The 25985-nt window shown below is 40.0% G+C and overlaps 1 protein-coding gene across 1 annotated transcript in view; it reads left to right on the forward strand.

The window, feature by feature from the left end:
• Positions 1–25985, forward strand: part of LOC126069556 (RNA helicase Mov10l1-like) — a 64753-nt gene that overhangs the window by 37504 nt on the left and 1264 nt on the right. Inside the window, exons 16-24 of the mRNA XM_049873036.1 lie at positions 6666–6726; positions 7989–8167; positions 9314–9460; positions 10073–10194; positions 12545–12644; positions 17184–17348; positions 19541–19714; positions 21117–21266; positions 25128–25235. Of these exons, the coding sequence (XP_049728993.1) occupies positions 6666–6726; positions 7989–8167; positions 9314–9460; positions 10073–10194; positions 12545–12644; positions 17184–17348; positions 19541–19714; positions 21117–21266; positions 25128–25235 (1206 nt within the window). The remainder of the gene's footprint in view (positions 1–6665; positions 6727–7988; positions 8168–9313; positions 9461–10072; positions 10195–12544; positions 12645–17183; positions 17349–19540; positions 19715–21116; positions 21267–25127; positions 25236–25985) is intronic.

The following is a 25985-nucleotide window of genomic DNA, read 5'->3' on the forward strand; positions in this document are numbered from 1 at the left end:
ACATCAACAGCTATAGTATAATATAAAACCTAGGAAATTATCACTAATAAAGTGTATGTACAGCTCTACATCACATTTGTAATTTCCTGTTAACTACGTATGTAATCAAGATACAGAACTAGTCCATCACCGTAAAGATCTTGCTTGTGTTACCCCTTTATAATCATGCCCACCCTCCTAGCCCTACCATCCCTAAACCCTGGAAACCACTAATCTGTTCTACATTCTTATAATGCGGTCATGTCAAGAATGCTGTATAAATGTAATCACAGTATGTGACTGTCTCAGTCATCTAGTGTTGCTATAACAGAAATACCACAAGTGGATAGCTTCAACAAAGAGAAATTTGTTTCCTCACAGTAAAGTAGGCTAAAAGTCCAAATTTAAGGTGTCATATCCAGGGGAAGGCTTTCTCTCTCTGTCGGCTCTGGAAGAAGGTCCTTGTCCTCAATCTTCCCATGGTTGAGGAGCTTCTCAGACACAGGGACCCCGGGCCAGAAGGATCTGCTCTGCTCCTGGTGCTGTTTTCTTGGTGGTATGAGGTCCCCATTCTCTGCTTGTTTCCCTTTCCTTTTATCTCATGAGAGATAAAAGGTAGTGCAGGCCACACCCCAGGGAAACTCCCTTTACATTGGATCAGGGAGGTGACTTGAGTAAAGGTGTTACAGTCACACCCTAATCCTCTTTAACATAAAATTACAATCATAAAATGGAGGACAACCACACGATACTGGGAATCATGGCCTAACTAAGTTGACACATATTTTTGTGGGACACAATTCGGTCCATGACAGTGACCATTTTATTGTAAAATATGTATAACAAAACATTTGCCATATCAACCATTTTTATGTGTACAGTTCAGTGATATTATGTCCACCATATTGTGCAAATATCATAACTGTCCACTTCCAAATTTGTCATTACCGAGAACAGAAACTCAGTACCCCTTAAGCAATAATTCCCTATCTACCCCTCCCATCTGCACCTGGTAATCACTAACAAAATTTGGTCTCTATGCATTTGCCTATATTAGATATTTCACATAAGTGGGACCATACAGTATTTGTCCTTCTGTGTCTGACTTATTTCATTTAGCATAATGTTTTCAAGGTTCATGTCAGCATGTATCAGAACTTCATTTCTCTTTATAACTGAATAATATTTTATGTACAACATTTTGTTTATATATTCATTTGTTGATAAGCACTTGTGTTGTTTCCATTTCTTGGCTATTGTGAATAATGCTGCAGTGAACATTGGTGTACAAGTATCTTTTTAAGTCCCTGCTTTCAAATCTTTTGGGCACATACCTAGGAGTGGAATTGCTGGGTCATATGGTAATTTTTTATTTTAGCTGTTCTGATAGGTGTGTGATGATAGCACAGTAATTTGCATTTCCCCGTTGGGATATTAAGCACGTCTCCATGTGCTTATTTGCCATCTGTATATCCTCTTTGATAAGATGTCTGCTTAAGTTTTTGGCCTGTTTTCTAATTGGAGTGTTGGTTTATGTGCTGTTGAGGTTTGAGGTTTTTTATATATAAAGGTCCCTAGGTTGTGCAAGAGGAGCCCTGGTGGCACAGTGGTTGAAGCACTTGGCTGCTAACCAAAAGGTCGGTGGTTCAAAGCCACCAGCTGCTCCATGGGTTAAAGATGAGGCAGTCTGCTTCCGTAAAGATTTACAGCCTTGGAAACCCTATAGGGCAGTTTTACTCTGTACTCTAGGGTCGCTGTGAGTAGGAATCAACTCAGTGGCAGTGGGTTTGGGTTTTGGGGTTGTGTGCAAACAGTTTGTGCTTGACTATTAACTTTAAGGTTGGTGGTTCAAACCCACCCAAAAGCACTGTGGAAGAAAGGCCTGGTGATCTGCTTCCATAAAGATTACAGCCAAGAAAATCCAGTGGAGCAGTCTACTCTGTAACACATACAGTCACCATGAATCGGAATTGACTCAAAGGCAATAGGTTTGGTTTTGGGGTTTTTGGATACTAGTCTTTGTCAGATATGTGGTTTGCAAATATTTTCTTCCAGTCTGGAGCCTGTCTTTTCATCCTGTTTACACGGATCATCACAAAGCAAAAATTTTTAGTTTTGATGACACAGAATTTATCAATTGTTTGTTTTATGGACTGTGCTTTTGATGTCAAGTCTGAGAACTCTTTAGCAAGCTCAGATCCCAAAGATGAATTTAGCTGGACTGTATGAAGAACAGGGCATCAGAACTAGAGGAAGACTCATTAATAACCTGTGATATGCAGATGACAACCTTGCTTGCTGAACTGAAGAGGACTTGAAGCACTTACTGATGAAGATCAAAGACTACAGCCTTCCCTATGGATTACATCTGGACATAAAGAAAACAGAAATCCTCACAACTGGACCGATAAGCAACATCATGATATGTGGAGAAAAGATTGAAGTTATCAAGGATTTCATTTTATTTGGATCTACAACCAACACCCATGGAAGCAGCAGACAAGAAATCAAACCACACATTGCACTGGGCACATCTGCATCAAAGGACCTCTTTAAAGTGTCGAAAAGTGAAGATGTCACCTTGAAGGCTAAGGTGCGCCTGACCCAAGCCATGGTACTTTCAATCACATCATATGCATGCAAAAGCTGGACAATGAATAAGGAAGACCCAAGAAGAATTGATGTCTTTGAATTGTGGCATTGGCGAAGAATATTGAATATATCATGGACTGCCAAAAGAAGGAACAAATCTGTCTTGGAAGTACAACCAGAATGCTCCTTAGAAGCAAGGATGTGGAGACTATGCCTCACATACTTTGGACATGTTATCAGGAGGGACCAGTCCCTGGAGAAAGATATCATGCTTGGTAAAGTAGAGGGTCAGCAAAAAAGAGGAAGACCCTCAACGAGATGGATTGATACAATGGCAGCAACCATGGGTTCAAGGATAACGATTGTGAGGATGATGCCAGACCTGGCAGTGTTTCGTTCTGTTGTACATAGGGTTGCTATGAGTCGGAAGCAACCTGGTGGCACCTAACATCATGAATTTCATAGTTTTACATTGTACGTTTAAGTCCTAGATCCATTTAGAGTTAATATTTGTATAAGGTGTGAGGATTCCTTTTTGCCTATGTTTATTTTAGTGCACTGGCACCATTTGTTGAAAAGGCTCCATTGAATTGCTTTTATAGCTGCATTTTTATAATTAATCATGCATTCTATTATTTCTAGTTTAATCTTAAATCAGTCTCTAAATTGTGATTTTTAAGTCCAGGATATTTTTTTTTCTTTTTTATAGATACCAATTCTGTTTACATTGTCCATCTTTTATCCATTTATCAGTCTTACCTTGTTTTCTGTGATCTGTTAATATAATTATTTTAAAGTCTTTGCTAACTTCAATATTTGAATCATCTGTGGGTCTGGTCTTTTTTTCTCCTTATTACTGATTACATTTTTCTGCCTTTCACCTATCTAGCAATTTATGATTGGTTGCCTGACATTTTGTATAAAGAACAATAGAGGCTCCAGAAAATATCTTCCATCAGCAAGGTTTCCAAGGAAAGGGAAATTTGATAGAAATGCATATTCTTAGGTCCCTTCCCAGACTCATTGAGTAAGCAACTTTATAAGTGGTACCTAGCAGTCTGTTTAACAACCCTTCCAGGTGATTCTTATTCATGTTAACATTTTGAGAACCACTGTAGTACATTGTACCTGGAAGTGGAAGTCTTGACTTAATTTGACAGAATCGCTCTGGCAAATGTGATGAGAAGACAGTATAGAAGAGCTGTGGAGACCATTGTGTGAGAGTTGGCCTCCAGAGATTCTGATTTAATTGGTCTGTGGAGGGACCTCCACATGGGTATGTTTAAAGCCACACAGGTGTTTCCAATGGATATGTTCAATATAGGATAGAGAACTACTGCAGAAACATGGATCTTTTCTGGGGCTGTCACCTCGCATGTGTAAGGTGTTTCATTCTCCCATGCCCTATTTATATGAAAGTTAAGAAATGGTCCATTGATTCCTATTTTTCTCTGCTAAACTCCCAAGTCATTGTTGTAGGCACTTTTTTTATAAATGTATAAATTTGGAATTCATCAGCATATTGGTGATATTTAAAGCCCTGAGACTGGTTGAGATCACCCAGAAAGTGAATGTATACAGGGAAAAAAAGAGGCTCAAGAACTGAGCCCTTAGGCACTCCAGCATTGAAATTGGGAGGAAAAGGAGAAACTAGAAAAGGAAAGTGAGTGAAAGCAGAGAGTTAGGTGTTCTGAAAGCCAAATGAAGGAAGTGTTTCTTGGAGGAGGGAATGACTAAATCAAATATTAAGATAGGTTAAGTCAACTGAGGCCTGCTAGAATGTCATTTCTTTCAGGACAGGGCATTCAGCTACGCGTTTGCTTTGTTTTGTTTTCATTCACGTATCCTTATATTGTAAGATCTAAAATTTCAAGTGCTGCCTTGACTTCTTTGAGCCTCAAAACCCAAACCAAACCCATTGCCGTCGAATCGATTCCGACTCATAGTGACCCTATAGGACAGTAGATAGAACTGCTCCATAGAGTTTCCAGGAAGCACCTGGTGGATTCAAACTGCTGACCTTTTGGTTAGCAGCTGTAGCTCTTAACCACTATACCACCAGGGTTTCCTCTTTGAGCTTCACAGGGCCCCAAAAAGGCCTAACCATAACTTCCCCTCTTGCCAAAAATGTCCCCCACCCAGCAGGAAAGGTCCCCCCTCACTAGCTAGTTCCCCTGTCAGCTAGACCAGCTGGACCAGTCCTCAACCAAATGTGTTTCACCCCTCTGCCAGCCCAAGAAATTATTAAACAAATTAACCACATCCTCCACAGGAACCACAGGTTACCCCACCCGCTGGATACCACAAAGCCTGCCTCCCCCAGCCCCTGCTGGTTCATTCTGCTCCTGAGTGCAACCTCTGTGTACCTCTGTATGGCATATGGCATGTGGTGTCCTCCTCCCCCAAGCTGTGACTGTATGTGACTAAAAAACGATTGCCAATCTCATCTGTCCAGTGTTGGGTGTCATGTGTTTGCCCATCTAGTACTATTTAGAAAGGGGAATCCCTCCTCACCAAGGACAGATTACCCAATAAGCAAGATACACACAGGCTTACCTATGCTTACTTATTAATCTGTAGTACACAGTTTCACATGGGTTTTACCACATGCCATGTGAAATTGTGCACTACAGAGTAAATAACCACAATTAAGCTCATATGTACCTTGCTACTGGTTAATCCACCCCTAGGTAAATAGCCCTTTCATGACCCATGGGACATACCATATCCCATCTACTTTTTCCAGCTCTCATGTTTCTTGAGACTCTACTTTTCCCACTAAAAGTATTTGCTGCCCTCCAGTGGGAACTTGTGTAACAGTGGAAGGTGAAAGAAACATTCATTGAAGCAAAATAGCTGAGGTATCAGCCTTAAATATGAGGTAGTGCCTCCGGGATGTGTGATTGAGTAAAAATTTTGTCTCTTTTGGCTTTTATACAGCTAGATAAGCCTTCTGATAGTTAGGGAAACTTGATGAGTTTGTGTGTGTGTGTGGCAATAAATCTTGCCACCTGTGAACAGTGGGACAAATGGGCACTCACCAATCGTGGCTCCCAAGAACCCCCTGAGGTTTGTGGGTCCCTGTATTCCCAAATAATATTTCTCAAAATCCATATTACCAACCAAAAATTTAAACACACTCCCATGACTCAGCAATGCTTCCATTAATGAAAACACATGATATCAACCCCTGCTCTGGCACAAAAAAAATTCAAAGCAGAAAATAATATGGTCTTGAAAGGGATAGGAGGTGATCAGAGCAAATCCCACATAGTGCTGTGTCTGGTCCCTACAAGGTATTCATATTTGTTGGTCTCAATGTGCTTTGGTCTAGGTAAGTGAGGGATATACTACTATGTGCCTCACAGGGAACTGGGAGACATTTTTAGAATAATTCCCTGACCTCTATCACATGATATCTCTTACCCTCTGAGCTCTCAGTTCTGTGCATGACATTTTTAACTGCCTTGCTTTCTTTCAGCTGGTATTCCAAACTGCCTGCCACCATGTCTGTCTAGGCCCCGAATACTTTATAACATAGACTATTTCTACCTTTCTCAACCAGTCATAAAATAAAATAGACTCAAACAACATGAAATAAAAGTTATACTTAATTATAAAGTAAATAAATGTAAAGACCTTGAAAATTTTCATTTTCAATTTGGTACACTAAGCTCACCAGAGAGAGTGATGTCACTGGTCTGTTCCTTCAGCCCATGTCCTAAAATAGGTAAGCATTGTCAGCACTGACCACAATCAAGAGCCTTGAAAAGAAGCAGCATTTAATATAAAATGTAATTCTTTGTTTTGGTTTCAATATTTCTTCTTTATAAAACTTAGTTTATTTGTATTTATTTTAAAAAGGGAGTCCAAAAAAGAAACATAAACCTTTTAAACCATGTTTTGTCAAATTTCCTTCTGTATTAGCATTATGTATTAAAAGTAATGTCCTGTGGATCTATTGAAAGAGATATTATTATAATAAGTGAATATTCAGAATGTATTCATCTCTAAAATAAGCCAGTATGAGCACAAAGATGTTCTTTATCAGCATTTTTTACTCTTAACCTTTTTCTGCATTTTTTTTTTTGTAGAATAGAGAAAGAATGATGGCCCAAACTAAACATGGGAGGGTCAGAACATTGGATGTGCCAGGTATGGTAACCTTTGCTGAAGAGACAATCTAGGAGCATATTTGTGAAGGGTTTGGAAAATTAGGGTTTATAGTAGAGCAACTAAAGTGATATTTGCCCAGAAACTAGGTGCCAGGAAAAATACTCTTAGGAGGAAAGAAAAAAAGATTGGGAGATTTTTTTAGACTGTGGAAATTGTATTATGCATAATGAGAAAAGTTTATCTTTATTGAACACTGGTAAAGAGTAAATATTTTAGGTTAGATATTTTTTTTTAATGTTTGCAATTATGTATTATTCTTGCCATGTGATCTTTTCATCTCTCAGGCATTTCAAAACCATGGCTAATATTTTCAGTGCCAATGGATATTTAGGCAGAGGTATTACTGGAGACCCTGGTTCAACTCCCAGCCAGTACACCTCGTGCACAGCCACCCTCTGTCTGTCAGTGGAGGCTTATGTGTTGCTATCATGCTGAACAGGTTTCAGCAGAGCTTCCAGACTAAGGCAGATTAGGAAGAAAGGCCTGGCAATCTACCAAAAATCAGCCAGTGAAAACCCTATGAATCACAACAGTCTGATCCACAACCAATCACGTGGATGGTGCAGGACCAGCATTTCATTCCCTTGTGCACAGGGTCGCCATGAGTCAGGGGCCAACTCAACAGCAGCTAGAAACAACAACATGGACTGCATGACCTAGTTTTTCTCCCTTCTGAAAACTAGGGTAATTTTCCTAACTGTGCTTAATGATGACTCAAATAGCTTCTTAAAGAGTTTGCCTCGTTTTATTGCAGAGGTTAAGAGCTACGGAAACCCTGGTAGCATAGTGGTTAAGAGCTACGGCTGCTAACCACAGGTCAATAGTTCAAATCTACCAGGTGCTCCTTGGAAACCCTATGGGACAGTTCTAGTCTGTCCTGTAGGGCCACTATGAGTCGAATTGACTCAATGGTAATAAGTTTAAGAGCTACAGCTGCTAACCGAAAGGTCAGCAGTTCAAATCCACCAGCCACTCCTTGGAAACCCTATGGGGCAGCTCTACTCTCTCCTATAGGCTCACTGTGAGTCGGAATGGACTTGACAGCAATGGATTTGGTTTTTTTGGTTTGGTGTTGTTTTATGAAAGGTAAACTAAAGAGTTTTTCCTGTATGCCTTTGCTTTTATTTTAGCCTTCAAGGCAGTTTGTACTGTTAACACTTTATTTAGATAACAATAGTTTCTACTGATATTCAACTTTTTTCGTTTGCAACTGATACTTTGTGTCTCCACTTTGAATGCAGAAAGTAGAAGTCCAACCTCTAAAATAAGAAATCTGAAATTTTTCAATCCATTGCTGAATGAAAATCAGAAATCAGCAGTTAGAAGGATACTGAATGGTGAATGTCGACCAATCCCATATATCCTTTTTGGCCCTCCTGGAACTGGAAAAACAGTTACATTAATAGAAGCAACTTTACAGGTAATAATAGCTGGAATACCATGAATCCTATGAGATGATACATTTCTGAAGTTTTAAATGTATAGTTATGAATGAAGTTCTAAAAGTATAAGATTATGTGGGATGAAACTAAACTATTGTTAAATGGTTAATAAACTGGGCTTCAGTACTCTTATTCATTTATTGTGTTTAATTCATCAAGAATTTGTTAGTTTATATTATAGAATCACAACATTGTAAGGAGGTTGAGAAATTTCAGTTATTCCAAACTATTCAGTTATGTTTGTTTTGTATGAATAAGTGTAATTTAATAAGCTTAGTTATTAGGGCTTCTTTCTAAATCCTACTAACTAAGCTTATTAAATTACACTTACTTATATTTAATGCTTAATTACGTAATTTATACTGAATTATATTTAATAATTTAATAAAAATATACTTAGAAGTCTATTTGTCATGAAAGTTTGCTACAGAATAACATTACGTATACTGTAGTGAGGAAACCACGGTTGCGTAGTGGTTAAGTGCTACGGCTGCTAACCAAAGGGATGGCAGTTCGAATCTGCCGGCGCTCCTTGGAAACTCTATGGGGCAGTTGTACTCTGTCCTATGGGGTCGCCGTGAGTTGGAATCGACTCGACGGCACTGGGTTTAGTTTCTTTTTTGGATACTGTAGTGAAAGCTACCATTCTGCAGAAGTCCTGATGTCCTTTATATTTCTAAAGATGGTGTGTATTTAGTATTTTGGTACCATTCACTGGTTCAGATCAGCAAAACATTTGTGAGCACTTACTATTACACTGCTGAGCTGGGTGCATAGAAATAAATATTAAACAGTTTCTGTGTTTGAAGAGTAGTTTATCAATCCTGCAGAGCTCAAACAACTTTCCCATGATCCTCTTAACTTTCAGCATCTCTGGTAAGGCAGAGCAATCATATCCATTTGACATTTGGCCTGAGTCTCCGAGAAATTAAGTGGTTTATATCAAAGCCCATTTGAAAAGATGTGATGAATCAAAAAATAAAACCCAGTTCTCTTTGCTGTAACCATCCCCTATCCTCTAAACTGGGCTGAATCCATCTAAATGAATATGATGCACATTGGATATTAGACTTATTGTTACGTTTCCATGATACAGTGATTGTCTTTTCTTGTCTTTGTCAAAGGTGCATAACGCTCTACCCAACAGTCGGATTTTAATCTGTGCACCATCCAACAGTACAACAGACCTCTTGTGTTTGCGGCTACATGAGACCAAGGTGCTGAAGCCTGGGGTCATGGTTAGAGTGAACGCCAACTGCAGATGTGAGGAGGTGAGCACTGGGGTGCTCAGCAAGGCCTCCACAAGGGTGCTCTCATGGGATGAGATGAGAAGTGTGTTGGGTGGGAGAAAGAGGACAGGAGAGTGGAGACTCATGCAAAGAAAGTTCTTAACCAAGAATTTGTTCTTGTCTGTGCTGTAACTTCTTATTAAATATATCTTATTTCTGGATGTTTACTTATATTTTCATGTTGTTTTCTATAACTTAGCAATTAGATTATGGTCATTAGTCTTATGGAATTCTAAATGCTCCTCTTCCATATTATTCCCAAATATTGTCTCTTTTTAATTCTTTTTTTTTTTTTATTTTCTTATAAGGATCCCTTTAGAAAACTTATAAGTTCCTTATTTTCTTATAAAAGGATTCATCTTCTAGATTTCTAACTTTTGCTGCAAAGGTTAGGAATCTAGAAATGAATGAAAAAGATAGTGTTGGGGAGGAATGTGCAAAAGCATATGTCATGTCATATTCTTATTAGGGGAAAAAAAACCAGGAGTGGCAACTGCATAAGATTTTCTTTTAGAATTTCTTCCAGTTGTGTGATTCTGTCCCATTTAAATACATGCTTAAGAATTTGAGAAAAATAATTGACTTTTTCCTCAGGCAATCAATGAAGCAATTAGACCATATTGCAAAGATGGCAACAATCTTCAGAAAGCCTCACACTTCAGGATAATACTTACAACATGCAGCACTGCAGGACTTTTTTACCAATTAGGAATAAGGTATTTAAAATGTTTGTAAAGTACCTAATGTGGGCTTGGCGTTGTTTAGGGTACTGAGAATCAGTGATGAACCACTCAGTTAAAGGTCTCTGTCCTCTGAAAGCTTATGTTTGTGGGAAGGCTAACAATAACAAGCAAAGTAATTACAGAGTGTGTAATTGCTGTAATATGTCCAGAGCATATGGTAAAAAGGAACTGCGATGAGGATAGGAAGATACTTGTATAGTATGGTCAGCGTTGTTCTCTCTAAAGGAAGTGACGTCTGAGCTGAGACCTAAAAGAGGAGATGAACCCAACATAAGGAAGGTCAGAGAAAAAATTCCCAGGCAGATGGAATAGCATGTGCAAAGGTCCTGAGGTCAGAAGGATCTTGGCATGTTAAATTACTCAAAGGAGGCATTGTGGCTGGAGCAGAGTAAACAAGGGAAAACAACAGCATAAGGTGAGGTTGGAAAGGAAGGGCTTGTTACCTAGGGCCTTGTAGAAAAAGTGTATTTCATCTAATTTAGTGGGAGGCTGTTGAAGAGCTTTTGAGTAAGGGAGTTGAATGGATTCAAGGATGGAAAGAGGGGACATTATAAGGTGAGCTTGGTTAGTAAATGAGCGGGGTTGCCTAAGATCAGTGTCAGCGAAGTCAGGTATCTAGTTGCACAGCATGTATGCCCAGTGCTGCGGTAGACCCTAGGAGTCCACCAACTTGTATTGTGGAGGATGTAGGCACACAACAGAGCGGCATGTTGTAGGCATGTTGCGGATCTGTAGAGGCTACCCAAAGAACACACATTCTGACAGTATCTTGAAAATGAAAGAATGCAACACACTTATCTTTTGTAAGGAGGGATCTGTAGGTCTCCTTTATGTGGCCAAAGGCTTGAGACTTACAGACCCAGGCATGCTTTTTAAGACATGAACGTACTGTCATTACAATTTGTAATTAGTTGGAAAACAAAAATAACATTCATTTCTGGAGCAACACATGTACAGGGACTCTTAGGTACTTTAAACCCCCTGAGAAACCTAGGACAGTGGTTGTCTCACTTTTCATAGTTGAGAAAGGTGAGAGTCAGATAATTCAAGAAATCTAGCCAGTTTAGGAAGTCAGAGCAGAAATAAAATTACTGATGAAGAGCTCAGAGTCTACAGGAAGGTAGACCTGAGATTCAGTCTACATCTTGTCACTTACTAGCTTTGCGATACTGGATGAGTTAGGTATCTGCTCCAGATCTCAGTTTCCTCATATATTAGAATGGGATAATATGGTACCTACCTCATGGGATCCTTGTCAGGATTAAGTGAGAATGCATAAACGACGCTTATCACAGTGCCTGATGCATCATGAATGCTCAAAAACTGTGAATTAATATTTTTGTGTCACAACATTTTCAGGTTACTAAATTTCTCTGTACCTCAGTGTCTGCATTTGTAAAGATGAGGTAATCCCTTATAGTATGACTTAAAGGCTTAATCAAAATAAAACAAAAATAGTAGAACATGTAACATTTTTTGAACCCTTGCTATGTGTCAGGCTCTGTCCTAAGTGCCAAGTGTTTATTAACTAATTTAATTCTCACCTGTACTGTGTAAGGGAAGAGATTATGCTGATATACCCAAATTACAAGTGAGCAAACTGTGGCAAAAAGGGGTTAAGTAACCTGCTAATATGCGAGTGAAGCCAGGATTCAAACCCAGGCATTTTGACTAGAGCATCTGTTTACCTCATCACTAGGAATTATATATAAGGTACTGAATGCAAGATATAGAATATGAATTTTGTAGCATTGTAGACTTGTATAAAATAGACATTCAATAATTTGTTCATTTTACCCCTTCCCCCCTTGAATCTCTATTTAACAAATATTTACATGTCACTGACAATTGGCTAAGCTGTGCTTAGCTCTTTAATAATAAGACTCATTTAATCCTTATAATAACAAGCCTATCGAGGTGGTTATTATTATTGCCCAAGGACACACCAAAAAGTCCATGTTCCTAAGAAATATGGAAACCCTGGTGGCGTAGTGATTAAGTGCTACGGCTGCTAACCAAAGGGTCGGCAGTTCGAATCCACCAGGCACTCCTTGGAAACTCTGTGGGGCAGTTCTGCTCTGTCCTGTAGGGTCGCTATGAGTTGGAATCGACTCCACGACAATGGCTGTGTTTTTTGTTTTTTTTTAACTAAGAAATATACTCTGCTACCTCTATTATGTTTCCTATAGTGTTGATCATTACTTATTTGGGGGAAAATTCAAAATGGGCAACCAATGTCTAAAAAGCCAGTGATTTCCTAAAATTTTTTTACAACTTAATACTTCCTCCAAAATTAAAATGTAAAAAACATATTTGATTCTAGAGTTGGACATTTTACACATGTATTTGTGGATGAAGCAGGACAAGCATCGGAGCCAGAATGCCTTATTCCTCTAGGGTTTATTTCACACTCCACAGGCCAGGTAAGGCTTCTTTATGTTTTGATTCTTTGTCTTCATTTTTATTATTGTTATTTTTCAGTTTTTTAACTAAGGCTTTATGTGCCAATAGCAAAATTCACCTTTCTTTTCCATGTAGAAGTCTGACATTACAAGAATACATTTGACAAATGCATATAGTTGTATGGTACAAGGATACAACCCTAATGTACATATTTCCTGATTCTAAACCACGCAGTATCCCCTTGTTCTGTTCGAATGACTGCCTCTTGGTCTATGTACAGGTTCCTCATGTTATGCTTCAGCCAATTGTTGCAGCCACTGTGTCAGTCCTCTTTTCCGCTGACTCTCTACTTTACCAAGCATGATGTCCTTCTCCAGGGACTGGTCCCTCCTGATAACATGTCCAAAGTATGTGAGATGTAGTCTCACCCTCCTTGCTTCTAAGAAGCATTCTGGCTATACTTCTTCCAAGACAGATTTGTTCGTTCTTCTGGCAGTCTAGGGTATATTCAATATCCTTCACCAACACCATAATTCAAAGGCATCAGTTCTTCTTTGGTCTTATTATTCATCGTCAAGCTTTCACATGCATATGATGCGATTGAAAACACCATGGCTTGGGTCAGGCATACCTTAGTCTTCAAGGTGACATCTTTGCTTTTCAACCGTGACGCACACCTCTCCTGACTTTAAACCACTCAGCATCCCCTTGTTCTGTCCGAACAACTGCCTCGTGATCTATGTACAGGTTCCTCATGAGCACAATTAAGTGTTCTGGAATTCCCATTCTTTGCAATGTTATCCATAATTTGTTATGATCCACACAGTCGAATGCCTTGCATAGTCAATAAAACACAGGTAAACATCCTTCTGGTATTCTCTGCTTTCAGCCAGGATCCATCTGACATCAGCAGTGATATCCCTGGTTCCATGTCCTCTTCTGAATCTGGCCTGAGTTTCTGGCAGTTCCCTGTCAATGTATTGCTGCAGTTCCTTTTGTTTGTATGCGATATTAATGATATTGCTCGATAATTTCCACATTCAGTTGGAACACCTTTCTTGGGAATAGGCAAAAATATGGATCTTTTCCAGTCAGTTGGCCAGGAAGCTGTCTTCCATATTTCTTGGCATAGACAAGTGAGTACTTCCAGCGCTGCATCCATTTGTTGAAACATCTCAATTGATATTCTGTCAATTCCTGGAGCCTTGTTTTTCGCCAGTGCCTTCAGAGCAGCTTGGACTTCTTCCTTCAGTACCATAGGTTCCTGATCATATGCCACCTCTTGAAATGGTTGAATATCAACTAATTCTTTTTGGTATAATGACTCTGTGTATTCCTTCCATCTTCTTTTGATGCTTCCTGTGACATTTAATATTTTCCCCATGGAATCCTTCACTATTGCAACTCCAGGCTTGAATTTTTTCTTTAGTTCTTTCAGCTTGAGAAACATGTTCTTCCCTTTTGGTTTTCCATCTCCAGCTCTTTGCACATGTTATTATAATACTTTGTCTTCTCGAGACGCCCTTTGAAATCTTCTGTTCAGTTCTTTTACTTCATCAATTCTTCCTTTTGCTTTAGCTGCTCAACACTCAAGAGCAAGTTTCAGAGTCTCCTCTGACGTCCGTCTTGGTCTTTTCTTTCTTTCCTGTCTTTTCAATGACCTCTTGCTTTCTTCCTGTATGATGTCCTTGATGTCATTCCACAACTCGTCTGGTCTTTGGTCATTAGTGTTCAATGCGTCAACTCTATCCTTGAGATGGTCTCTAAATTCAGGTAGGATATACTCAAGGTCATATTTTGGCTCTCATGGACTTGCTCTGATTTTCTTCAGTTTCAGCTTGAACTCGCATATGAGTAAGTGATGGTCTGTTCCATAGTCAGCCCCTGGCCTTGTTCTGACTGATGATATTGAGCTTTTCCACCATCTCTTTCCACAGATATAGTCAAATTTTGATCCCTGTGTGTTCCATCTGGCAAGGTCCACGTGAATAGTCGCCATTTATGTTGGTGAAAAAAGGTATTTGCAATGAAGAAGTCGTTGGTCTTGCAAAATTCTATCATTCAGTCTCTGGCATTATTTCTATCACCAAGGCCGTATTTTCCAACTACCGATCCTTCTTTGTTTCCAACTTTCTCGTTCCAATCACCAGTAATTATCAGTGCATCCTGATTGCATGTTTGATCAATTTTAGATTGCTGAAGTTGATAAAAGTCTTCAGTTTCTTCATATTTGGCTTTAATGGTTGGTGCATAAATTTGAATAATAGTCATATTAATTGGTCTTCCTTGTAGGTGTGTGGATATTATCCTATCACCAACAGCCTTGGTAGACCCCAATTACCCTATCACAGAATCACCTGGGTGGGAGTTACAAGACTGTGGCTAGAAAGGCCACACAAAAGAGTAATTAATTGCACCACTAACTGCCAAACTGTATTCCAAAGTACCACTTAGTGTTGCCACCAGTTGTTCTGCATACTTATTGTTGTTGTTGGTTCTGTCAAGTCAGCTCTGACTTCTGGTGACCCTAAATATAACAGAACGAACCCTGGCCTGGTACTATCCCTTCTTCATGATCATTGGTATGTTTGAGTCCAAAGTTGTGGCCATTATGTCAAATCATCTCATCGAGGATTTCTCTCATTTTTGCTGACCCTCTCCTTTACCAAAGGTGATGTCCTTTTCTAGCGATTGGTTTTTCCTGATGATGTGTCCATAGTAAACAAGCTGAAGTCTTGTCATCCTCACTTCTAAAGAACATTCTGATTTTATTTCTTTTAAGACTGATTTGCTTAATATATTCAATATTCTTTGCCAACACCACAGTTCGAACACATCAATTCTTCTGTCTTCCATTTTCATTATCCAACACTTGCATGCTCATGAGGCAATTGAAGAGACCAGGGCTTGTGTCAGACACACCTTAGTCATCAAAATGTTGTTTTGTCCTTTAAAACTTTAAAGAGATGTTTTGCAGCAGATTTGCCCAATGTGTTGTTTGATTTTTTGACTGCTGTTTCCATGGACATTGATTGTTGATTTGAGTAGAATGAAATCATTGACAACTTTCACCACCCATCTGTCAGTTTGTCGTACTGTGGTGGCTTGTGTGTTGCTATGATGCTGGAAGCTCTGCCACCAGCATTTCAAATACCAGCAGGGTCATCCATGGTGGACAGGTTTCAGCAGAGCTTCCAGATTAAGAAAGACTAGGAAGAAAGGCCTGGTGATCTACTTCTAAAATTAGCCAATGAAAACCCTATGAATCGCAACAGTTGTCAACAGCTATTTGTAGTACCATTGTCTGTAATAGCCAAAACTTGAAAACAACCTAATGTCAACAGCAAAATAAAAATAAACGGTGGTATCTTCACACAGTAGAATGTTTCCGATACAGCATTGGAAACAAACTGTAACACTACACAATAACATGCACAAACCACATCGACATCATACTGAGATAAAGAAGGCAGGCATGAAAGAATGCATACTGTTTTATTCTGTTTATATAAAGTTCACAAAGAGTCCTATTAAAGTATAGCAAAAGAAGATTCTGGTTACCATTGGGGAGGAAAGGACAACTGATTGGGATATGGAATTTGAGTAGTTTCTGGGGTGCTGGGAATGTTTTCATTTATTTACTCAAGTGGTAGTTACATGACTATTTGCCTTGTAACAATTCATTAAGCCATGCATTTATGTTTTGTGTACTTCCCTGTATGAGCGTTATCTCTGAATTAAAAAGTTTGGAAGAAGAGACAGAGGAGAAAAAAAAGAATAATTAGGGGGAAAATAATGTTAGGTAAATGTAGAGATGTGTACTTTGGGCAATAGCAAACATGGTGGTGGGGCGGATTAGCCAATAAACAAGGTACGCACAGGCTTACTTTTGTGTTTATTTACTAATCTGTAGTGCACAATTTCACCTGTTTTTCATTTTTGACATGATGAAACCAGTGTGAAATTGTGCACTACAGATTAGAAGTAAACACAAGTAAGCCCATGTGTACCTTCCTTACTGGTTAGTGTGCCCCTGCGTGAAGGGAATGAGAGAAGCAGAATAGTATTGATTACCTTCAAGGTTGAGGCTCTGGATGAGACTTGCAGTCTGCATTGGATTTATTTATGGGGCACTGAACACAGAGCCTGGCACATTCAGTAAATGTTCGGGAAATGCCTATAGGAAAAAATGCAGCTTTAGAGCCACACAGGCCTAGGTTCAAGTTGTGCTTGTACTGTGTTGTAGCTAAATGATCTTGGGCAAGCCAGACCATCTGAATCTCAATGCCTTCATCTATATATTGCAGATGATAGGGCCTACCTTTTGGGTATGTTGTTAAAATTTTACGAAATAATTCATGTAAAGTTCCTGGCAAGACTACCATGATAACATTTTACCTTTGCAGAACACCGCTTAAGCTTCTCAAGTAAACAAAGTAAGCTAGCTACATTTTTGTGTGTGTCTTCTCTATGGTAATTTAATGTCTTATTTCTACGGACATAAAATTCTTTTGAGGGGAAAAGTATCCAGGTATTGTTTTGTGTGTGTGTGTGCATAGATTGTGCTTGCTGGAGACCCCATGCAGCTTGGACCAGTTGTCAAATCCAGACTTGCTTTGGCTTACGGGCTGAATGTGTCTATGTTGGAAAGATTGATGTCTCGACCAGCGTATCAAAGAGATGAAAATGCATTTGGTGATTGTGGCGCATACAACCCTTTGATGGTAAGTTAACATATTTACCTTTTTGTTGTTCAGTTTATCTTAATGAATAAGTGAAGTTGTATTAGAGCACATAATAGCCACACAGAAGGATTCTCCGTGGCTCATATGTGAACAGTTCTGTGTCAACGTGGTCACAGTGAATTAAGCTTTGCATCTCATTATTTCCTTGTCCCCCCCAAAGTCACACTCCATGGCAAAAGTTTTCTGCAATACCAAGAAGGGCAAGATTTGAGAGAGTTTTCATCCATCAGGTAGAAAAACCCTCAGTTCCTTTCACACCTCTACACTGTAAGAAGCCCAAATGCTCTCACCTGAGAAAACTCATTATCGTGCAGGGCAACAGAAACTACATGAGGAATGTATGAATGCCAATTCAAACTCATTTCCCCTAACCACATACAGACTTGCTCTTTTGTCACAGAGACACTGAACCTTGTCTCATCAGGGTCCCCTGGCAAGTTATCAGGGAATTTCAGGCATTCTACTGTTGATGGAAGCAGTGGCGTGTCTAGGGTATTGCACTAGGCCTGAGCACTTGGCCACTGAGCCTTTTCTATTAACCTGGTACAGCTCAACGTCCTTCCTCAAGCATAGTAATGTGTTAATTAAAAGGTTAACAAGCTTGACTTGTATTTTTGAGATGATATTATGGTAAAATTATCTAAAAGAGGAGTGTCAGATATTTGGACACGGCGGAATTTCAGTGCCTACCATAGGCGCCATTTTCCATAGATATGGCGCTGGCTGCACTGGGTTAATAGAAACTGCTCAGTGGTGCTGTGCACCCAGGGCTGGTGCAATACCTGCCATACCCTAGTTACGCATCACGGAAGACTTCCCATGAGGTTGATGATAGGAAAAAAATGTAGGTTGTGTTACTCTGTTAATGTTGCAAATAACTTTTGTAACTTGGCCTAGGAGTCCCTGGGTGGTGCAAATGATTAACACACTTGGCTGCTAACCAGAAGGTTAGCAATTCAAGTCCACCTAGAGGCACCTCAGAAGAAAGGCCTGCTGATCTACTTCTGAAAACTCAGCTATTGAAAGCCCTATGGAGCACAGTTCTATTGTGACATTCATGAGGTCACCATGAGTCAGAGTCGACTTGATGGCAACTGGTTTTTGTTTGTTTGTTTTAACTTGGCCTAAAGAAAAGAAAATGTTCAAAGAAAGAGGCCAAGACAGTGTTCTCTTACCAGTTGCATCAGAATCACTTCAGGTGCTTATTAAAATGCAAATTCCTGGGATTTCAGCAGACCTCCAAGGCAGAATCTGGGCTCTGGAATCTGCATTTTAAGAAGCTCCCCAGAACACTAGTGTTTGAGAATCCTGAATCTGTAATACTGGTCCTTAGTACTAGCCAAGTAACATTCTCTAAACATGTACAGTACAGGAATATTTTGCTCTGAACCTGTGTTTGATATTGCTCTTTCTCAGCACACTGGTGATATCAATATCATCAGCTTCCTCAATACAATCATAACTGGATACTCCTGAGGTTGGCAGTGGAGGGAAAAATCTCACAGCCACCATGTGCTCCAAGTTGTTGTCATTTACATAGCCACCCCAACATTAGTAGCCCTGAATCCCTTCATTCTCTGCCACTGAGTTGAGAGCTTAAATGAGGCCTCATTTCCAGGCAATGGAGTCACAAGGCAGCGAACTCAGAGAGTCACATGTAGCCAGACAGATGACCGGCATATAAAATATGCGTATCACCTTCCTTCAGCCTTGATCCCTTTCAAGACTGCCTTGCTTCCTGGCTCCATGGGGCAGAAGCTGGCTCTCCCTTCCTAACAGAAACTCTGCCTCTCCTCGGCTATGTCTAGGCATCCTGAAGCCCAGACCCAGAATAGGCTCAAAGAGAGCCTCTCTTCTCTTTTGCCGATATCCATGTCTGTTTATTTCTGGAAGCCAATTTTATATTACAAATGGACCGAACATTCTTAAATAAGTCATTTCGTGAGCTTGGTCTAGTGGTGAGAGCACCTCCTAAGCAACTGATTTCATTTTGAGATGAAGAGAACATGCAAGTAAGCACTCACAGAAGAGAGGAAGTTGCCCAGTGACAGTAGAATTTGATCTGCCTCTTAGCATTTGCCAAGCAGAACTTTTTTTTTCTATTGACAAAAACTGTTGCTTGTATGTTGTGTATTGATCGCCCTATTAAAGTGCCCCATATTCTCTCATAGGTTACAAAGCTTGTGAAGAACTACAGATCCCACTCTGCTTTGCTTACATTGCCATCTAAACTATTTTATCATCAAGAACTCGAAGTCTGTGCAAATCCTAACATAGTGAATTCTTTGCTTGGCTGGGAGAAATTGCCTAGAAAGGGTTTTCCTCTCATTTTTCATGGTGTGAGGGTACGTTTTTACGGTTTGAACTCTTGTATGATTTTTTATGTTAAGTGAAAATAATAACACTAGGAAGTCAGTCATTTCAGGTGCCCAGCTACAAAATAAGATTTACCACACTGTTTTTTTAAATGATTGTGCTTTATATGTGTTCTGTGTGTATACTTTGTATGATAATTAGGCAAACATTTAATAAATGACTATTATGTGACAGACATTGTGCTACTCCCTGAAAATCAGAAAACCAATAAGAAATAATCTCTTTGCCCTCAAGGGGGTTTTGAACCTTGGGGGAGACAGGCAAACAGCTGATTACTTCTCAGATGAAATGGGTTAATACATGTATAGGGTTTAGAAAATGGCCTGGTAAGTGGTAAAAATAATTTTTTTTTTTATATAAGCACTCAAATATTACCTGTTGTTAGATATTTGTAAGAGACATTTGCTGGAGAAGAGCAATAGAAATAGACTGGCTAAAGTGAGGCTTAAAGCAGTTTATTAATGAGATCATTCAACTTATTCTACATTTATTTAATTTTATTCCTTCATCTTTTATTAATTTATTATTGTTCTTTCCTCTTTTGCTTTTTTCTTGATTTTGATAGTTTTATCAGTTACTATTCATTGAATTTTCTTATCAGTTGAGAAGCCCTACTATACTTTCCCATTCCATTAATAATTAATTTTCTCTGCTGCTAGCACTCAGAAGAGTGAAAGCTATAGCTGTTGACAAGGAGATGACTGAATGCGAGCAAATTTCTTGCAAGGGAAAGAATGGATGAGCCTGTGTGGAGGAATTGATTGGCCTTTGATTGGGTCCTCATTACTGTTGGCATGTTCCTATACAGAATGATCCCTGCCTGCCTCAACCCTGCCTTCGTTTCTACTCTCGCCTGTACTCTGAGCTTTTTAGCCACATCAGCCTTTTTTACTTAATGTGTCATGATCCTTCCCACTTTAGGACCTGTGTGCATGCTGTCCCCTCCACCAAATAACCCTGTTCTCCTACATCCTGCCCACTTTGCTATCGAATCCCTGCTTACCCTTCAGAGTCAGCTCCAGCCTCCCTTTCATAAAGGAGTCCCTCCATGACCACATCACCACTCCCATTCTGGTGTCGTCAGTTCTCCAATTATGCACTCTTGTAGGGCCTGCCTTTCTTCTTTGTAGCGCTTCATACAATTGTTAGCAATTATGTAATTAATGTCAGTCTTCCCTGCTATGGTGTGAGATCCCTAAGAATAGGGGTCTTTTCTGTTCTATTTATTGCTTTCTTGCTTTCACCTAACTCATAAATGGTCAGATTTGCAAAACATTAGCCTTGTACATAGGCCTTTAATAAACACTTGTTGAGCAAATGATGTTTTTATACTTTATGCTCCATTCTTTGTCTCTCCCCTCCTTAACATAGGGCAATGAAATGCAGGAAGGAAGAGGCTCCTCATGGTTCAATACAGCTGAAGCAGTGCAAGTCATGCGTTATTGCTGTCTTCTTACCAAGTGTGTCTCAAGTAACCTGTCACCGAGTGATATTGGTGTGATCACCCCCTACCGGAAGCAGGTATGGTGCTGCTTTACCAAGAGCCTCATTTTACGATGTCATTGCAGCCCTGTTTCTTTGGCTGTTCATAGAATGCCATGGTAGGCAAAAATAAGCTCACTTTAAATGGAAAACCACTGTTTCCTAAAGGGGCTTCTGTGGGTATCTTGGATGGGAAAATTCTTTCCTTGTGGCTCTGTTTCATATGACAGAGTACATGTTAATGTGCCATGCACTATGCTAAGCCCATAAAGACATCATCTTATTTTACTCTGAAGATGGTTTTTCTATGAGTTAGGTACTGATTTCTCCTGTTTGTAAAGAGAAGATTACAAATGCTCAAACAAGGAAAGTAATGTGCCGAATATCACACAGCTAGTTAGTGTTGGAACTAGAATCCAAAGCCAGAGCCCTTTCTCTTCACCATCATGTTTTAGGACCATATGCCACACCACTAAGCCAGACCTGTCAATACCAAATCATTTGCTATGTCCAATGTTCAATGTGGAAGAATGTTCCCTTCTTTCTTCTTCATATGTACCAATATAGGCTCCAAGAGTCTCTGAGTTTAAACACATTCAAGACTATCACTTTTATGGGTCTCACCTCTCATTATATATCAGATCGATGTTCCACATTTTAGCCTTTCTCAAAATGCCCAACCCATGCCTCTTCCTTGCTTTTCTTATTGCTTTGTTTTTTGTAGATCATAAGCATTATAAGAAATCCTTTTGGCCTAATTATACTTAGCTTCTGGGGTCTAACAAACAAATGGTCCATGTTTGGTTTAAATCCCCATGGACTTTTCTTTCAGCGTGTTGAAAATATGACAGTAATGGGTAACATTCAGATTGTAAAGCCTACATAGTTACACATCCAGGTTATAGGAGGCTAGCCTAGTGACTAGCTGCAAGATGGTGTTACCTTGGTGAATGTGCCACCGCCTAGAGCAGTGACTGTAAACTGGGGTGATTTTACCCTTTTAGTGAGCATTTGGAAATGGGTGAGGCCCTTTTAGGTTGTCCCAATAAATAGGGAGCACTGTGGGCATATAGTGGAGCATGGGACACTCCTGCACAATGCGTCATGACTGGGACGCTCCTTCCCAATGAAGAAATGACTTGCTGAAAATGTCATTTGTACTTCTATGGCAAAACTCAAGTATGGCCTTCACCTTAAAGGGCAAGTACCTCAGCCTCATTGGCATTCTAACACGATTGTATTGATGGTACTTACTGATACAGATTCAAAAGAGACTCAAGTCTAGAGGCCAGGATCATTCTTTACTACTTTATCATAAGAAATATGACTATCAGATGGACCAACAAAGTGAAGGGAATGAGCCATGGATGGAAGTGTATAAAGGCATCGAGTTCCATGAGTCCATGTGATCACCCCAGGCAGGAGCAGACTGACATTCATGATGGGCAGCAGGTATCCTCCCCTGGAGTGCTGTGGGGAGAGGTGGCCAGGGACAGCTGTAGCTCATCTCCCTGATGATTCTATATTTAGGATTCCATGGCCAGACCATCCTGCTTTTTGAGTGATACCTTCTGTGCTTAGCTATTTGGGTCAAGCCAGAGCCCGAGCATGCTATCCTCGGAGATTAGAGGTCTCTGCTGTGAACCATTACTCACTGATCTTGTATTTTATTATCAGAAGGGTGCCTCCTTTCCTTTACCTTCACATTCTTGGAAGACATCCTGCAGTTAGTGACTTCCAACTTGTAGTTGGTGTGAACTATGTGTGGAAATAATAGCCATACTTTACATTTCACTGTTAAATGTGTTATTTGTCGCCTATCAAGTAATGTTTCTGGAAATGTCTTTCTCACTCCTTCCCAGACCACCCTCATCAGCTCCAGACCATCCTTTGTGTTCCTGTAGTGCCTGCGTTTGAATAGACAGGTGGTTTCCCTGCATCTTCCTAATTGACCATAAGGCCTATGAGATCTGACCTTGTGCCTATCACCAGCCCCTAGCATAGAGTAGCATACAATAAATATTTGTAGATTGAATGGGAGATTAAGAAGGGAATAATCTATATAATCAGATTTTAGAAGAGCCAGATTCAGGAATACAGGTAGACTCTGGAAGGAAAGTAGTAAACATTGTTTAAAAAGTGGTTTATTCATTAAAAAAAAAAATAGATGCCTACCGTGTGTCAGGTAATGGGCTATGTCCCTGGGTGTGCACACACAAGAGGCACAAATACTGCCCTCAGGGAATTCACAGTCTACTCTACCAGGTCGAAAGTGCCTTTAGGAAGATGTCGAACCCAAGAGCAGTCTGACTGGGAGAGCCAGGGAAGGCTTCACGGAAAGGGTGATACTGTAATAAACCTTGAAAGATAAGAGTTTTCAGGCATAGTGGGCAGCACGTGGAAAGGCAGGGCCTCATGAAACATGCAGTGGAACTTAGGGTGGCTGGCCTCTGCCTATCCTTGGCACGACTTGCTCCTTCCCTTCATTCAGGTCTCCGCTCCATTATCACCCCAAAGATCCCTTCCCTGACAATCTCGATATAGGCCCCCTTCCCCCAGTCACACTGTATACTCTTAGCTTCCTTCATTGTTTCCCAGTACTTACTATAGTTGATATTCCATTTTATAACATGTTTAGTGGTTCATTATCTGTCTTCTGCAACCAGAATCAAAGTGCAGTGAGGGCAGGGTTTTGTCATGGTCACTAATAAGTCCCCAGCACCAAGAACAAGAGTCTGGCAAATAGGAGACATTCATTGGATGGATGTTGGACAGATGGACAGACGGAAGGACAGACAGACAACTGGACGGATGGACAGATGGACGGGTGGTCGGACGGGTGGACAGGCGGATGGATGGATGGACGATCGGATGGATGGATGGTCAGATGGGTGGTTGGTTGGTCCCCAACTACACTGTAAGGAACCCACATCTGTCTCCTTATCTGCTATGTTCGCAGCACATAGCAGAGAACCTGACACCTAATGTGTGCTTAGAATATATGTGTTAGATTAAGTTACTGAATTAGAATTAACTTGGAGATGTATGGAAGGTCAAGAAGTGTTAGTAATGAGATAGTAGTGCCTTTTACAAAGTAGGTGATTCGTAAGTTTTTGTGAAATTGGTTTGGATTTCAGGTTTATTTTAATATAATCAGAATATTTTAGATGAACTGTAGGTTCCTTCATGCCTTTCCTCAGCTCTATTCACCTCCTTTCCTCTCTAGAAGAAACCACTGTCATGATGTTGCAGGTCATAACATGATTTTATACTTTTACTTCACAAAAGCTTAGCCATAAACAGTAGGTTTATATTTAGTGTTGGTCACCATGTCACAGGAAAACAAGTGCCTCCATGACCAGCCTCAGCAGCAGAACCAACTTCTGCCTCTCAGCACCCGCACCCCTCCCCACTTCCTGTGGGTGAACCTTGCTCCTGTTGCTGCCCAAATCCCTTTGGATATGTATTTCTGGTTGCAGTAATTTACTTTTTGCTCCTGAAGCCTGACAGGCTGTGGCTTCAGCTCCCATTTTTCTCTGTCATTGGGATCCCCTACTGGTCCAGGAAGAGAGTTATCTCACTTTTAGGTGGGGACATAGCTTTTTATTTATTTTTTTTTTTTTACAAAATACAATTACTCTGTCATTGCTATGGACTTGGGGGAGATGGAGGATTTTCCCCCATAAAAGATTACTATCCTCATACGCATTGGCCCTTTCTTCCCCATTGTAACATATCTAAAATCAAGATTTGGTATTTTAGAGTTGATGAAGTGTGGTATAGACTTGAAAAATGATATTGCACATTTCTTAATATTGGGTTTGTACTATTTTATGTAAGAATAAATGGTCATATCTGTAAGATGAGATCTGTAATCTCTCGGTTTTGTCTGTTTTAAAGGTGGAGAAAATCAGAATTGTTTTGCGAAGCATAGATCTGATGGATATAAAGGTTGGATCGGTAGAGGAATTTCAAGGACAAGAATATATGGCTATCATCATTTCAACCGTATGCAACCCTGTTTTTAGTGGGGATAACTAACCTAACCTAACCCAGTGCCATCGAGTCGATTCCGACTCATAGCGACCCTATAGGACAGAGTAGAACTGCCCCACAGTTTCCAAGGAGCGCTTGGTGAATTCTAACTGCCGACCCTTTGGTTAGCAGCCGTGGCACTCAACCACTGTGCCACCAGGGTTTCCTTAGTGGGGATACACACTGGAATTTTCTTGATTGTGTTTTCATTACATTCAGATATACAAAACAGAGACTAAACAGTAACCCATTACAGCCTTTGGGCTTTTCTCAGTTGTGGAATGAAGACTCCTTGCACAGTAACTGTAGAAGATTTTTTTTCTAATTCAAAGTGCAGAACACAATAAAGGGGAGGTGTCCAGGGGAAGGTGGTAAATGCAGTAGAGGCAAGGGACAAGATGTAAGAAAAAGCAACTACAGAATTAGGAAAGAGGTGGAAATTAAAGGGGAAGAAAGTGAAATAGCAGCACAGAGGCTTTTAAATTATCTCTATTCAACTCACGTCATTGTTGTTAGGTGCTGTCAAGTTGGTTCCAACTCATAGCGACCCTATGTACAACAGAACAAAACACTGCCAGGTCATGTGCCATCTCATGATCGTTGTTATGCTTGAGACCATTGTTGGAGCCACTGTGTCAGTCCATCTCATTGAGGGTCTTCCTTTTTTTTCACTGACACTCTACTTTACCAAGCATGGTGTCCTTCTCCAGGGACTGGACCCTT

Source organism: Elephas maximus, chromosome X (genome assembly GCF_024166365.1).
Source record: "Elephas maximus indicus isolate mEleMax1 chromosome X, mEleMax1 primary haplotype, whole genome shotgun sequence".
Taxonomy (NCBI): Eukaryota; Metazoa; Chordata; class Mammalia; order Proboscidea; family Elephantidae; genus Elephas; species Elephas maximus.